The sequence below is a fragment of the Paramormyrops kingsleyae genome, chromosome 19, assembly GCF_048594095.1.
Source record: "Paramormyrops kingsleyae isolate MSU_618 chromosome 19, PKINGS_0.4, whole genome shotgun sequence".
In the NCBI taxonomy this organism is placed as follows: Eukaryota; Metazoa; Chordata; class Actinopteri; order Osteoglossiformes; family Mormyridae; genus Paramormyrops; species Paramormyrops kingsleyae.
The window spans coordinates 18,257,966-18,273,147 of NC_132815.1; the positions used below are offsets into that span (position 1 = coordinate 18,257,966).

General features: G+C 43.1%; 1 protein-coding gene across 2 annotated transcripts in view; it reads left to right on the top strand.

The window, feature by feature from the left end:
* LOC111850942 (poly(A) polymerase type 3-like) overlaps positions 1–10,773 on the top strand; it is a 16,471-nt gene extending 5,698 nt beyond the window's left edge. For both annotated transcript variants that reach the window (XM_023825356.2, XM_023825355.2), the window contains exons 10-23: positions 187–259; positions 1,537–1,657; positions 1,805–1,889; positions 4,665–4,718; positions 5,035–5,151; positions 5,376–5,485; positions 5,866–5,987; positions 6,517–6,653; positions 7,027–7,091; positions 7,197–7,363; positions 7,907–8,014; positions 8,194–8,250; positions 8,894–8,941; positions 9,378–10,773. In XM_023825356.2, the coding sequence (XP_023681124.2) occupies positions 187–259; positions 1,537–1,657; positions 1,805–1,889; positions 4,665–4,718; positions 5,035–5,151; positions 5,376–5,485; positions 5,866–5,987; positions 6,517–6,653; positions 7,027–7,091; positions 7,197–7,363; positions 7,907–8,014; positions 8,194–8,250; positions 8,894–8,941; positions 9,378–9,473 (1,360 nt within the window). In that variant the 3' untranslated portion in view covers positions 9,474–10,773. The remainder of the gene's footprint in view (positions 1–186; positions 260–1,536; positions 1,658–1,804; positions 1,890–4,664; positions 4,719–5,034; positions 5,152–5,375; positions 5,486–5,865; positions 5,988–6,516; positions 6,654–7,026; positions 7,092–7,196; positions 7,364–7,906; positions 8,015–8,193; positions 8,251–8,893; positions 8,942–9,377) is intronic.
* Positions 10,774–15,182: the final 4,409 nt, after the last annotated feature.

The following is a 15,182-nucleotide window of genomic DNA, read 5'->3' on the forward strand; positions in this document are numbered from 1 at the left end:
GATTACATGTCTGTGTAGTATATTCATTGCTAATGAGGGGCCGGTCTGTCTGTCAAGTAAAATACTCTTGTATTGCATGTTTTAATATAGAAATATATGTATAGACATCTTGTGTGGACAGGGAATGAAATTGTGGGATAAATAAAATGAGTCTGCCCGATTCCTAACTGGGTCTCGTTCTATTAGGGAGTGGCCCAATCCGGTCCTCTTGAAGCAGCCAGAGGAATGCAATCTAAATCTCCAAGTCTGGGATCCCAGAGTAAGCCTGCCAGTTGTCATCCTGCTGTCCCTCTCAGGGTGAACCTCCCTCTGTCTGAGGACCTGATACCTGTTTGTCGAATTTTCGAACTGTTTGTTGAATAGAAATGTGATTTATATTGTAAAAATGTATTTTTGTGTAACTCCTGTAATTTGGGGTGAAATGTTTTGGCAGTGTTATTTCAGAAGACCCCAGATATTATTTGTAACCCTGGGGTTAAAAATGTGTCATCTAATGAATTATGACATTGCTAATAAATCCTAGTACTGTTACCACTTCTAATGATAATACTAGGAGTGATGCTAATGGCACTACTAGGAGTGATGCTAATGGCACTACTAGGAGTGATGCTAATGGCACTACTAGGAGTGATGCTAATGGCACTACTAGGAGTGATGCTAATGACACTACTAGGAGTGATGCTAATGGCACTACTAGGAGTGATGCTAATGACACTACTAGGAGTGATGCTAATGGCACTACTAGGAGTGATGCTAATGGCACTACTAGGAGTGATGCTAATGGCACTACTAGGAGTGATGCTAATGACACTACTAGGAGTGATGCTAATGGTACTACTAGGAGTGATGCTAATGGCACTACTAGGAGTGATGCTAATGGCACTACTAGGAGTGATGCTAATGACACTACTAGGAGTGATGCTAATGGTACTACTAGGAGTGATGCTAATGGCACTACTAGGAGTGATGCTAATGGCACTACTAGGAGTGATGCTAATGGCACTACTAGGAGTGATGCTAATGGCACTACTAGGAGTAATGCTAATGGCACTACTAGGAGTGATGCTAATGGCACTACTAGGAGTGATGCTAATGGCACTACTAGGAGTGATGCTAATGACACTACTAGGAGTGATGCTAATGGTACTACTAGGAGTGATGCTAATGGTACTACTAGGAGTGATGCTAATGACACTACTAGGAGTGATGCTAATGGTACTACTAGGAGTGATGCTAATGACACTACTAGGAGTAATGCTAATGGCACTACTAGGAGTGATGCTAATGGCACTACTAGGAGTGATGCTAATGGCACTACTAGGAGTGATGCTAATGGCACTACTAGGAGTGATGCTAATGACACTACTAGGAGTGATGCTAATGGTACTACTAGGAGTAATGCTAATGGTACTACTAGGAGTAATGCTAATGGTAATTTTTTTGCAGAAAATATTTGGATGTCTAAAGGATAAGCTATAAATATGGAGGTAATGTTTTTTTTCGTCTTGTCTGTGTTTTTTTTTTTTTCTTCTTTAGGTGACCCCCAGTGACCGATACCATCTCATGCCTATCATCACCCCTGCCTACCCTCAGCAGAACTCCACCTATAACGTGTCTGTGTCCACCCGCACTGTCATGATGGACGAGTTTAAATGGGGTCAGTTAGATGTAGCTTCCGTGCACAGCTGGCTATGCCTGTCTTATCCCCCATATACCGTGACATACCGTTAAAGGCATGAGAGCTGCAGGTGTCTGACTGGCCTTCGCAGGACCCCATGCTCAAGTGTCATCCCCTCTCTTGCAGGTCTTGCCATCACAGAAGAAATTATGCTGAATAAAGCAGACTGGTCCAAACTATTTGAAGCACCAAACTTCTTTCAGAAATACAAGTATGTATTAAACTGCTTATCCTGTTGGACACACATGGTGAGACACAACTATTTCAATAAAGATGTATTTCTGCAAAAAATACCCACACAATCTTTTAGTATATGTGACATGTTTTCTTTTTATTATTATTTTTCTTTTTTGTTTGTTGAATTTGTGATCCATTACATGTGGATATTAAATAAAGGCGTACATATTCAGACTCCCAGGGTTTTATTATGATTTCCAGAGGGGGGAAAGAATTTAATTGCGTTTTTGTTTACAATTCATTGTACATAAGATGGCCTTACTTTATAGTAATAAAAGGACATTTTTTGAAATTGGGGTTTTTAATGTCAGTATGTCAGCTGACTTTAAGGTAGGTCCAGTACTTGTACAATCTCATTAAACATGAGCCTTGCTTGTTTTTTTATATACCTGTGCCTTATACTGTATGCAATACCAAATAAAATGCTTTAGTTCACAATTTGCACTATGTATTTCTTGTTAGTCTGTTTCTGTAGATGCTTCCGGTTTTTCCTGATAGATTTGTTTTTATTGATCCAATGACAGTACAAAGCCTGGTGGAAATATCGGAATTTTACTTTAAAAGCTGGTGAAATTCCCATGTATACCCACAAATACCTATAAATTACTGAAAACACTTAAATTATAGTTGTATCAAATCCTGTTCTATTTCTTCCGGTGATGTAGGTTTGACTGTGAAGTAAAGCTAGCTTTAGTGATATGTTCTTTCGTGGTGTTCAGTTTGGTGGGGGGTAGAAACGCGTTATAGTTAAGCTTTGCCCCCATCACAAACCTAACCTCAGAGTCACTCCCTTAGCTCCCATCCTAGGCAAGGTTGCTCAACGACTCATTTGCTGCTGCACTGTCTCTGCACATTTTGTACCTTGCACCATGAAAGGACTGCACTTTTCCTTTTTAGAAGCAGCTCTTTAAGAAGCTGCAGCATTCTCTGGCTGTGACTTGTGTATCTTGTGTATTAAACTAATGTTTAATGCTTTTCCTGGCTCATATGTGCTGGCAGGCTATGTGACATTGAGATACCTTTTCATCACCTGCTTGTGAGGTTAAACCCACATGGGTATTTTCTTTGTTCTGATCATGTGATTGGCCTGGTTTTCATTTAGTATGAAATGACTTCTTTAAAAGTTATCACCTAAATCTTAACAGAATTTTCACCCAGTTTGCTGATGATCGCTCACTTAGTTCCTGGGAATGGAGAAATGTTCTGCAAATAGAGAAAAAGCCAAGATCATTCTTAAGTATTTGGCAAATTTCTTAGCCTGTCTTATCGCCCATGAAAGAACATGGATATATCACCATAGTTCAAATGTAGCACTTAGCCCTGTTTTAATTTAATAAAGTCAAATAACAACATACATAACCTTTCCTTTTCTAGCTCGTCCCGTTCCCCACTTAGCGTAGCTGCTTCTTTCCCCCATGTTGTCTTTAGGAAGTGGTCTGCTTTCCTCAGGGTACATTCGTAAATGTCACGGTTGCCACTGTCAGCATTCCGTCTCCTCCCCGGTTCCTTCACCATAACGTTAAAAGAAGCACAAATTGTCCCTGAGTTTGTTCAGTTAGGCTTCCACCAGCATGGGAATTCATGTACCGTATATCTGTAATAAATAAATTATGTTTTTCTGTCTCGGACCTTTTTATTTGATGCTAAGCTCTGGCAGAAAATGTAGTTATTAGTGTGTGTTTTGCATTTTTAAATGAAAATGTTTGAAATACTAAATTCTTTGATATGGATGGAGGCATATAATAGTCTTTCTTTTGCTAATTGTAATTTTTAAAATGACAGCTGATTAACTGTGAATTGCTTGAAAGCATTTGATAGGCTAGTTAATATTCCTTTTGATACTCATATATTCAGCTCGGGGTTTGTATTTGCTGTGGTATTTTACCCATCTGTCTTACGATACCCTACCTTCTGTTTACTTATTTGACCAAAGTGATCATTTAGAAATGTTGGATTTCCATCAGAAAGCAATATTTTGCTTCGCTGAATTTAATTGGCTCTCGCAGTACATTTTTCCAGTTAAAGTTAAACATCCTGCATGGTGAATTTTCCTATTACAAGCAGGCGAAACACAGCAAAGCTACCTTAAGGCGGCTGAAAAATCCAACAGTTTCAGTTCTATTAACCTGTTATTTCACCATCTTTTGTATTTATTTGATATTTTTTTCTGTCACTTAACAATAATGATAGCTGGTCTCTTTATTAAGGGTCTTGTCATAGACATGTCTGCTAGTGAAAAAAAATGAGTGGATATGTATGTCCAGTTAAGAGCAGGGCAATTCACTCTAGAATTTATTTTGCAGGACAATTCTTTCTCAGATGTAATTGACATATACCTGTGCTTATAGTCGTGAATTGTGATATTCACTGGAAGCCATCTACTTTTTCAGATGGCACGAATTCTTGTCTGACCCTCACACGAAAGGCTTGTTTTGAAGTGTAGCACTAAGTTAATCTTCCAGTCTTCCAGTACAATATTTTATCTGCATTGTGTCCACCCCCCCCACCCCCCCCCCTTTTTAAGGAATGAATGTTTTTGTGGGTGATCAGGAAATGGTGTGTCTGGTATGCCTTCTTGCAAAGGGCTGCACAAGGCCTTGTAGGTCTCCCTCAGCTGGTTGGGCTTCCCCAGTTCCTCCAGCCATTGACCTATCTGTGGGTGAAGGGCCTCACCTTTCGTTTTGCTTTTGTTTAGAACTGACCTTTGTTTGCAGGACATAATGGCCTTGTTCTGTTTTTATGTTCCAAGGCATTATATTGTGTTGCTAGCAAGCGCACCGACCGAGAAACCACACTTGGAGTGGTAAGTACCTTCTGTGCCCTGTAACCCCCCCCACCTCAAAAAAAAAAAAAAAAAAAACGAGTAATTGCAGGGAGCAGTGGGAGTGAGTGATTGTCTCTTTGTCACTCCGGTATCATTTCAAGTGCTTTAAAGACTTTGTGATGTTAGATTTGTATATTCTTTTCCATTGTGTGATGTGACTCAATTAAGCCATGTCTCTTTTTAATTGGCGGTTAACGTCATCGTCGGCTCGCGGTTTTCAGCCGGCTCCTGCCTGCAGTTGCTGTTCGATGCGCCCGGTCAGCCGAGCTGCCTTAACACACTGTTTCGCCGGCAGGGTCGGCTTGGTTGAATCGAAAATCCGAATTCTCGTCGGAAACCTGGAGAAGAACGAGTTCATCACGCTGGCACATGTGAATCCGCAGTCTTTTCCAGGTCCCAAGGAAAGTGAAAAGTGAGTCCTGAGGTCACTGTCACCTTCGGTCCTGTAAGCCGTACCTGGACCTTGTGGCATCCGATATGACCTGACTATGTGAAATGCTTTATTACACGCGACTTGCATGTAGATTTTCGTTTGCCTATTTATCAGACATTTTTGTCCGAAGCGACGTCATGCATCACAAGCATTGACATCATTATATCTCCTTTCTTTGTCATTGTCCCATTTGGTTTTTGCAGAGAGGAATTCAGCACAATGTGGGTGATTGGCATTGTCTTCAAAAAGATGGAGGGGTCTGAGAATCTAAATGTGGACCTGACGTATGACATCCAGTCCTTCACAGACACTGGTGAGCCCCCATTCCCCCCCCACCCGGGAAACCCAATACAGGCTGTCTCCCCACAGGACACACAGGGCATCTGCGCACAGACAAGCATTTGCTTAACATTGCTGTCCCTTCTGGGTTTTGACCAGTTTTTAGTGTTTTAATTCAATTGACTTTAACTGAATTCATTAGCGGCTAATTAGCTTGCGTGTGTGTGTATAAGGTATGCATAAAGCTAGCACCACACACTCAATTTCAACAAATTGGCTCGTCCATGTGGAATTCTGGCTTCAGTTACTGTCATGTGCTATGATATAACATTTTGGGTGAGCCCCTTGGTTTATGACTTGTGCGTTAAGTCAAGAACCTGCCACCCATGCCATCTGTTTTCTTCCCTACCGAAGTCTACAGGCAAGCCATCAGCAGCAAGATGTTTGAGTCGGACATGAAGATCACGGCGATGCACGTGAAACGGAAACAGCTGCACCAGCTTCTGCCAAACCTCGCTGTTCACAAACGGCGTAAGGTGAGAAAGTGGACGGGTGGCTGCCCTGCCTCCGACAGCCCGTCCATCGCGCGTCTGTACATCACAGGTTCGAGTCCCATCCTAATCACACCAACCTATACCCTATCTCAGCTATTCGAATTCACACACTCAGGCTGGCGTCACACTGCATCCTCTTGGTAAAATCCAGGGCAGATGCCCTATACCAGCTGTGTTTGCTCGCTTCTGATCTCACCCCAGGGTTTTCTTAACCCCAAATCTTTGGTGAAGGTCTCAATCCACCAGCGGACCCAGACATGGTAAAAAGCATGCTTTTAATTCTGCTGTATGCCCGGCACGTTTTGGGAGGTACCTTTGAGGTTCTAAAGGTCAAATGTGATCCTGAAGGTCCTCATTCCTAGCCGTTTTAAGACACCTGTTATTTAGTATGAACACAATCGGTCATGTTTCATGCGCGACTGAGGTTCCACATTTCTAAGACTCACTTCACTGTGTGACAAAAGGAAGGCAGTCATCTGACTCCAGCTCTGACCCTCCCCCTCTCCGACAGCACTCCAGTGATGGGGTACGTCTAGTGTCAGACAGCAGCCTGGACCTATCCCTGGATGGTGACAGCAGCATGTCTGTACCATCACCCACGGCCGCCCCCAAGACTTGCCCGCTCGTCCCTGCAGCCAGTCCGCCCAGGTGGGTCATGATTGCATTTTTTGAAACCACTAAATTCCCTCCATTTATATACACATCGGACTCTTAAGCTTCTAAATTTCTTATAGACTGTCTCCAATCAGTGATTAGCTAGGAAAATATTTTGGTGGTGGGTGCAGAAAATCTATTTGTATGACCGGCACTGGACGCCTGCTTTTCTCTGCGAAGAGGATGTGCTTTGTGATTTGAAACCGTGCACATTATATTAGTGCTAAGACTGCATGTCTACAGCACTAGCTTTTGGGCACGAGTTTGGCGGTTCTGTCAGCTGACTTTTGCTCATGCTCTGTCTGCAGCTTTAAATAGCCTTTCCTTCTCCATCCCCCCCCCCTTACCTCCCACCCCCGATTGACAGGCACAGTCCTCCAGCTCCCCCAAGTGGCCCCTCGGACACCCAGGCCACTGCAGATGCCCCCGGAGGTTTGTCACGTTGCTCTTGTTTTACTTTGCATATTCGTCTGAAACCCACCCCCCCACCCCCCCCCCCCCCCACTATCATCCTACATGACAATGACCCTGTCACAGGACCCCTGGAGGGGACCAAGCCCCCCACGCCCAGACCCACCCTCAGTCGGCCCTCATTCTCCGGCCGGGCTGTCAGCTGCTCCCCTCCCTCCAATGGAAACCACCCCAAAAAAAGGCCCACGTCTCCCCCACAGGAAGAGAACGCCAAGAGGCCCCGTTTGGATGAGGTACACGCACCGGCGTTTTACGTTGACTGCCTTCACCACTGTGAGGAACATCCTCTAAAAAGCCACCAAACGCACAGACTCAGGTCAACAGGTGTCATACTAATTACCTACAAATTTCAATTCCACCTAGTAGTGAAGTTGGCTTTTTATTTGCGTGTTGTGTCTCCAGTATAGTTTAATGCATTGATGTGATTTAGTTCATTTGGCTCACTTGGTTTCTCATACATCTTGATACAGGTTTTGTTCGTTAATACTGGGTAGCTCCATGTGTTTTTGAGCTAGTTAATTATTGTCTCCCAGTTGGAATCACCCATCAATAAGATTCCCCCCCCCACACCCCCCCATCATTTTTCCATTGATTGCCTTTGAAAATTGCCTGTTTTTTTCCAAAGCCCATTACTGATTTCACCATTACAATGTTGTCTTGACGGACGGGAAAAAGTCAGCCAGGGTCTGCAGCGCCTGCTGAAGGAACAGTGGGGTAGGCGTATTGTGAAGTGAGCTGCAGAGGCTCTCTTACCTTTTTACTGACTCTTCTGACAGGATGGGAGGCTGGACGCAGCCACATCTGGAGATGGCATGGCCGTGGGCGATGTGGGCGATGTGGGCGGCGTGGGCGGCGTGGCCACCGCACCAGTGGCAGTACCGAGCGTAAGCGCTATAATCTCATCCAAGTTTCCTGTCCCTCTTCCTGCCCTGTCCACCCTTAAACTTCCGCTATTCATTAAAACCTCATTTTTGGTAACGCTACGCTCGGCTTAAAAGTCAGACTTCCGTCAGTTGCTCTTGTCTCCCGCCTCTGAATTGTTTGCCACTCTGTCCTTCTGCAGAGCGATGAGGAAATGAGGGATTCTCAAGGTGAAGCCAAGGTGGAGACTGAAACCAAGGTCTGTCCCCAGTTCGCCACTTTGTGAAAAGTCACCCCTATCCTGCTTATCATTGGCTTTCAGTGTGCGGGGAATGAACTTCTGTCTGTGTACATAAACACGCAGCAGACTGCTGGATTTCCCTCGTCTTGAGGAGGGAGTTCATGTAAGGTGGGGATTTCAGATCGTCCTGAAGACACAAGTATTCTGGGGGCAGACAATGCGGCACAGTGACAAGAGTCCAGCTCTCTTCAGTGTCACTGCTTCATCCTGTCACCTTTCTCCTCTTCAGTGTCACTGCTTCATCCTGTCACCTTTCTCCTCTTCAGTGTCACTGCTTCATCCTGTCACCTTTCTCCTCTTCAGTGTCACTGCTTCATCCTGTCACCTTTCTCCTCTTCAGTGTCACTGCTTCATCCTGTCACCTTTCTCCTCTTCAGTGTCACTGCTTCATCCTGTCACCTTTCTCCTCTTCAGTGTCACTGCTTCATCCTGCCACCTTTCTCCTCTTCAGTGTCACTGCTTCATCCTGTCACCTTTCTCCTCTTCAGTGTCACTGCTTCATCCTGCCACCTTTCTCCTCTTCAGTGTCACTGCTTCATCCTGTCACCTTTCTCCTCTTCAGTGTCACTGCTTCATCCTGTCACCTTTCTCCTCACTGTAGGAGCCCAATAAAGATGAGCAAGCAGCGACCCTGGTGCCCATTTCACAGGTGAACATTCCGGGGCATCCGAGCGGTTACTCGGGGTAACCACACGGTGGGGGGGGGGGTCAGATTCTCAGCTCTTATGAAGGTGCAGAATGATACAACTTGCGCAGTGATGTGTGGTTAAGGATTTGTAATGGCTATAGTGGCTGGGGGGGTACTTGTAATTTTAACACCTGTATTTCAACAGACTGAATAACAAAACACTTTAGACAAAGCAAGAAACAAAAGGAATAATAAAGACATATCATATAATGATATAAACATACATTGTATCCATCAAAACTCAATATATAATGTGTAGTTATCTGTTACTGTAAGGTAGCTTGGTGGCCTTTCATATTACTTTAGACTAATGTAAAACAAATTGATGGCTTGCTGTTTGATTAAATAAGATGCTACGTCATTGCCCCCCCCCCCCCCCCCATTTTTGCTCCTCCAGAGAATCTCCAGCACTGACCTCTCGGAAGGCCCCCCCCTCCCAGCCAATCCCATTCCAGTTGTGAAGAACTCCATTAAGCTCCGGCTCAGCAGGTAGAAATTGAGCCTCCGGATGGCTCGCTAGCAGGAGTAGGGATGCATCAGCACAAGGAGCTCTCGGCTCAGATTCCACACTTGCCCACAAGGGGGCAGTCCGTGCTGTGCACACTTCAAAGGCATTATCCTCCAGAACAGTAATTTTATACAATAGTAATAATGCACAACTACAATGTCACACCTTCACAGTGGTGCGTGTGTATATGCGTGAGAGCAAGGACATGGGTCCTTAATTGTTTACTCTTCCAGATTAGATTCTTACTGTGATTGATGTGCAACTGTTGTATGACTGTGTACTTTATTTCAAAATGAATGACCGCTTTTTTTCTTTTCTCTCCAAATTAAGAACAAAATAATAAAAATGGGGAAAAAAAATGTTCCCTTGCCCTCATAGCTTTTAAAGACATAATTGTGAAAACACGGCAAACATTAAGCTATGTTGTCATTTGTTTTTCTTTTGGTAAAAATTACAGTCGCTTCTACAATTAATTGGGGGAGTACTGGTCTGATTAAGTCACCTGCTTAAAGAGGAAAAAGGAGGCTGACGAGGTTTGTACTTAGGCTTAACGCAATTGGTCCATTGCCTTCTTGTGGGCTGGGGATTTCATCCAATGATTAAAAGGGGAGTTCACCCTTAACTGGCAGCCTTCACACATATACTCTGGGGTACTGATTATTCCATACAATCAGACTTGCATAGAACACTGGTTGAATATAGTGACCGATTTTGCTTTCAGATACAATTGCAGTATACCTCAGATTTTGTTTCTGAAGAAAGTCAAATCATTTAGTTGCGTGTATTCATTTAGTTTTTGCCTGGGTTTTCGAATGTGCTCAAATAAATATGTTGTTAATAAAACTGATTTAACATTGCATATTCATAGTGCACATAAGTGTGTCAGTTTTTGTTGATTGCCCTTGATTGCTTGGACACTAATACATGAGCAGAAAAAGGCTGGTCTTGAATGATAATCGGAGGTTACTTGTTTCCCAGGTTTTTATGCATTTATGATATGCGCTGGATTTCCACACGAAATATGTTAACATTTGACAAGAGGAAGAGAATTCTTTAACTGTCTTAACTGTTTGTGTTATTGTGGAAATGGTAGTTACTGCTGAACTAATTAGTTATGGCCAGTTGCCCAAAGACTCATAAATCCTGTTTCCCTGGGTCACAATTTAGTGATACTCTTTGTTCTTACTGCCCATTTTTAGTTCCAAAATAGATTTTTTAAAGCTTATTTGTAAGAACACGGTATTTTACTTTTCACAAATAAAACTTTAAGAAGCTGCAAAAAAAAGTGTATTGTGTTTTTGTTTTAAGCAACTACCATAATTCGTTATGCACAGCACCATTATTGCTGTAATGTAACCCACTAGCAGAATAATTATCAATGTAACATCTCTGTGTCAAAGTCGATTCTGGGATTCTACGGACACTGATAAGAGTAAAGCGAAGACGAAGCGCAGTGGCAGGTGCTGCACTGCTGGACATCACTTTCCTAAGATGAGACGCCAAGTTCATGTAGGTGGTGGGATTCGTCTCAGTCTCGTCTCATTGTGCGGCAGTAAGATACTTAAAGGCATTAGTGACAGTATAGTGTAAATAATCATTACACCGTGTATGGAGCCTGCGCATGCACATCAATTAATTAATGTGGAGAAAAGCAAGGTGCTTTGTCTTTTGTCCTGCATTTACCAGTTATTTATACCGATCATTTGTGTGAGGGATTAAAGCTGCCGTTCTGAAGATACAGTATCTGAAATACGTTGTTTTGCGTGTATTGAACACTAGGTGGCAGTGCAGTCTCAGTAATTTAGTTGACCGGAGTGGTGTTTTTTTTCTTCCTTTTTTACAGTTAAAGAGAAAGGTTTTTAAGATGCTACATTTACTACCCCTCTCTCATTCTCTCCGTCTCTCGCACGTCTTGCATTTCTCCTGTCATTATCATTCATTTCCAAGCAGATTACCTGGACAAACATGACTTGCCGCCACTGTGGAAAACCATTTTAGAAAATGTCTCCAATCTATTTTGGATAATATGGTCAATGCTAGTTAAAGCCTTTTAAAACCATTAAGTTATGCTCCTCACAATCGGAAGAAATTTTCCAAGACCTTACTCTTATTCAAGAAGAAAGCGTGTTTAGTTGCTTAGAAACAGTGTCTCTTTGTCTTGGTTGGTGGGCTTCATCTGAATGTCATTATATTCTGTCATTCTGCATAGACACAACATCCTCTTCTTTTCTGCCAATATTTATTACTTTATATATATATTATATATATATATATATAAATATATATTATATATATATATAATATATATTATATATATATATAATATATATTATATATATATATATATATAATATATATTATATATATATATATATAATATATATTATATATATATATATAATATATATTATATATATATATATATATATATATATATATATATATATATAACAATTTCTTTGATTGAAGATAAATCTTGTTGACTTGTTGGTTGTCTAAACCATAGGAATAAAAAATATTAAACTGAAACTATATATTACAAATGAATATATCTGGATGCCTGTCGTGTTATAAATGGAATCTATCTGGTGAAGTATGAAGTATTCACTTCATGAAGTAGAAAAAAAAATAAAGAAAAAACAGTAATGTTTGCAAACAATATCTGAGACCATATACAATTGTTACGAATCATAAGAAGAGATGTTAGACATTTCTATTTGCATCTTTTCCATTTTTAATGCTATTGTTCATGTCCTTTTTAATGAATTTTGGCAGCACTGACAGAACTCAGGCCTACATCCTTTGATGATCACAGGAATATTATTCAGTTCTTCTGCATTTTCCCAGAATTTATAGCTTTTACTTTTTTTTTTTTTGCATTTCACATTTTTACACATTTTAAATGCATTTCTTATTTGTTGCCACAGCAGTCTAATAGCCCTCCTTAAAGGCGCATCATAAGATTCTTCACAGCCGCTGAAAATGTGAAGCCGATGGTGTCAATGGATCCGGAGTCCTCGACTTGGTGGGGGCATTTCCCAGCAGCAAACCCCCCACCCCCCCCCCCCCCCAAACCTGCTGCATCAACACAAAGTGTCAACGCCATCCATCTTGTGCTGGCTGGGGGCTTTTGGGGTGGGGGGGGGGGGGGTGGGATGGGTTTAGGGTACGGCGACGTGTGAGGCGAGCCTGCTGGAGGGGGCTGCCGGCCAAAAGCAGGAGACCTTTAAATAACCGTCAGTCGCCTCGGCGATGATCAAGGTGAGCTAGAGCGTTAATCTAAAGCACAGCCTGGTATTGGTAACTTTTATAATCTAAAATAAAGATCAAAATCTGCCAATAATATAACTTTATCAGAATCACGGGCTGTTTTCATACAAGCGGTGCTATGTTTCTGGCCCATTTTTATATCATTTTCGAATTCTTTGATCAGGTGAATTGAAATGTGCCGTTCTTCCTACCCGGGCACAGTTGTCAACCAGGCAATAAAGCCCATCACTTCCTGTAGGACTTGAACCAAAAATGTAATTTACATCAAGCAGAGTGGAAGGCAGGGAGCTCCCTCCTCCTGTGCGCCTGTTCCCTGTGGCCTTCCGCTGGCGTTCCAGGACCCGTGGCTGGGTGGAGGGCTGGGGGGTTGGGGCTGGGGGGGTGGTGCTGGAGATGAAGCCTTTGTGGAAACATCAGGTGGGACACGGCTGGCGCCCCATGCTGCTCCGTCAATCTGTTTCCTGCTCTGGCCTACAGGGGGTCCCGGTGTTCAACCCAAATCATTGGAGAGGCAGGCGCGTGCGAGCGAGCATGTGTGTGTGTGTGTGTGCCTGTGTGTGCATGCGCGTGTGTGTGCCTGCGTGCAGTTTACTGCTAAATATGCTTTGCCACTCTCCAGATTTCTCAGCCGATGGCGGCATTTGCAGCAATCAAGAGTGTAAGGGAAGCTAGAACAAGGACTATAAACACGCATCGTGTTTACAAGAAAACAAAAAAAAACAAGGAGGAACTATATTGAAACTGACATTAATATGGAAAGCTAAAACTATACTATTATTTTTAAAGTTATAGAAAAGTCATATTTGCTCTAAAAAATTTATATAAAACACTATGAATCCAGGTAAATACTATGCATGTTCTTTTGTGGAGCATATTCCCTTACTACATTGTGGTGTAAACTAGTGTGATGATCCATCCATTTATTATCCGCGTATCAGGACCAGAGGGAGACCAGGAGCATACCACCACAGCACAGGCACAAGGCTGGGGTACGGCCTGTGTGGGATACCGGTCCATGGAAGGGCATTTACATGGAGGGTATATACACCATACAGGGTATATACACCATACAGAAAGCAGGGTCAGATTCAAACACCCAACCCCAAAAGGATGCAATACTACCTACTGCGACACATGTGGTACAAGCTATTTTATTTACATTATTTACAAGTTTGTTTAACCTACAACGGACTGGCATCCTATCCAAGGGGTCACCAGCCTTGTGCCCTGTGCTGCCTGTGATACATTCCAGGCTTCCCCGTGACGTGACCAGATCATTGGAAGACGGACGGGTGGATGGGTGGGTATCTTTATTTCACTGTAAACCATTTTGGTTTTGTAGTGTTATCTTAGACGTTTTTCTGGGAAGCTCGTCGACAGGCAAATGAAAACCCACAGAGTGCAGGTTATCAGGCTACCATACGCAGCAGAAGAGCAGAGCCCACACAGAGTCTGCGGCTGCCTGGAACTGCGCTCCAGCAATCTGCCGTCACTCCCCTGCAAGCCGGATGCAACCGCTGTTCCAGGCCGGATCGCCACATTGTGCCCACATCGCGCCCACATTGTGCCCACCTTGCTCGACAGGACCGAAATCTGGTGGTTGGACACCATGACCTGGCACTGGTACCCAGTCCTGCAGCTTTTCTTCCCACAGCATCTGTCGGTTGAGGGTCCCTGTCACTCCCTTTTGGTCTTTGCATCATTTTCTTCCTCTGCTCTTCTCTTTCACCCTACAGTCAAACAGTCTTGGGGTGAGATCCTTCCCCATGAAGGGTCTTGAATTACGACATCCCCCCCTTGTCCTGAGGCTGATATCCATGAAGCAGTTTCCTCTTGACAAATGCAAGGGACAAATGTGTGTTGAATGCAGTTCCCAAAATGTAAATCCTCTCTCAAGTGTAAAACAGAGAAAAGGCCTTGTCCGTCCATTCGAATGAGTGCAACACTGTGTTAGAGAATAGGCTGTAGTCGTACGTATTATTAAAGGATTACTGAGACAATTGGTATACCTTACAGGCCAGTTGTACTGTATGTTTGAAGAAGAATTTGTGTTTGCAGTTGTTGCGCGGCGATTGTGTTTGTGTCAATATCCCAACAGACCCACCAAGTGCAGTAAACGCAGTCCCTGAGATTGAGGCAGCGCTATTGATTCCATAAACTCACGTCAACACTTTCATTCATCCAAGATCCCATTGAGTTTCACTGACCCAGACGCAGCTAATGAGCCAAAACAGGATGACGTACTTTTGGGGTAAGTAGCCCAATGCCAAAAAAATGCCTTGATGGCAGAGCGCGTGCTGGCAAACCCTGGGTGACACATTTCGTCCAAAGACCAGGTCTTTAGACGGTCAAGAGGAACGGAAGGTCGCCTATATTAGACTCGTCCATTCTGTGACAAGGTGACAGCACATTTCCTGGTGTACG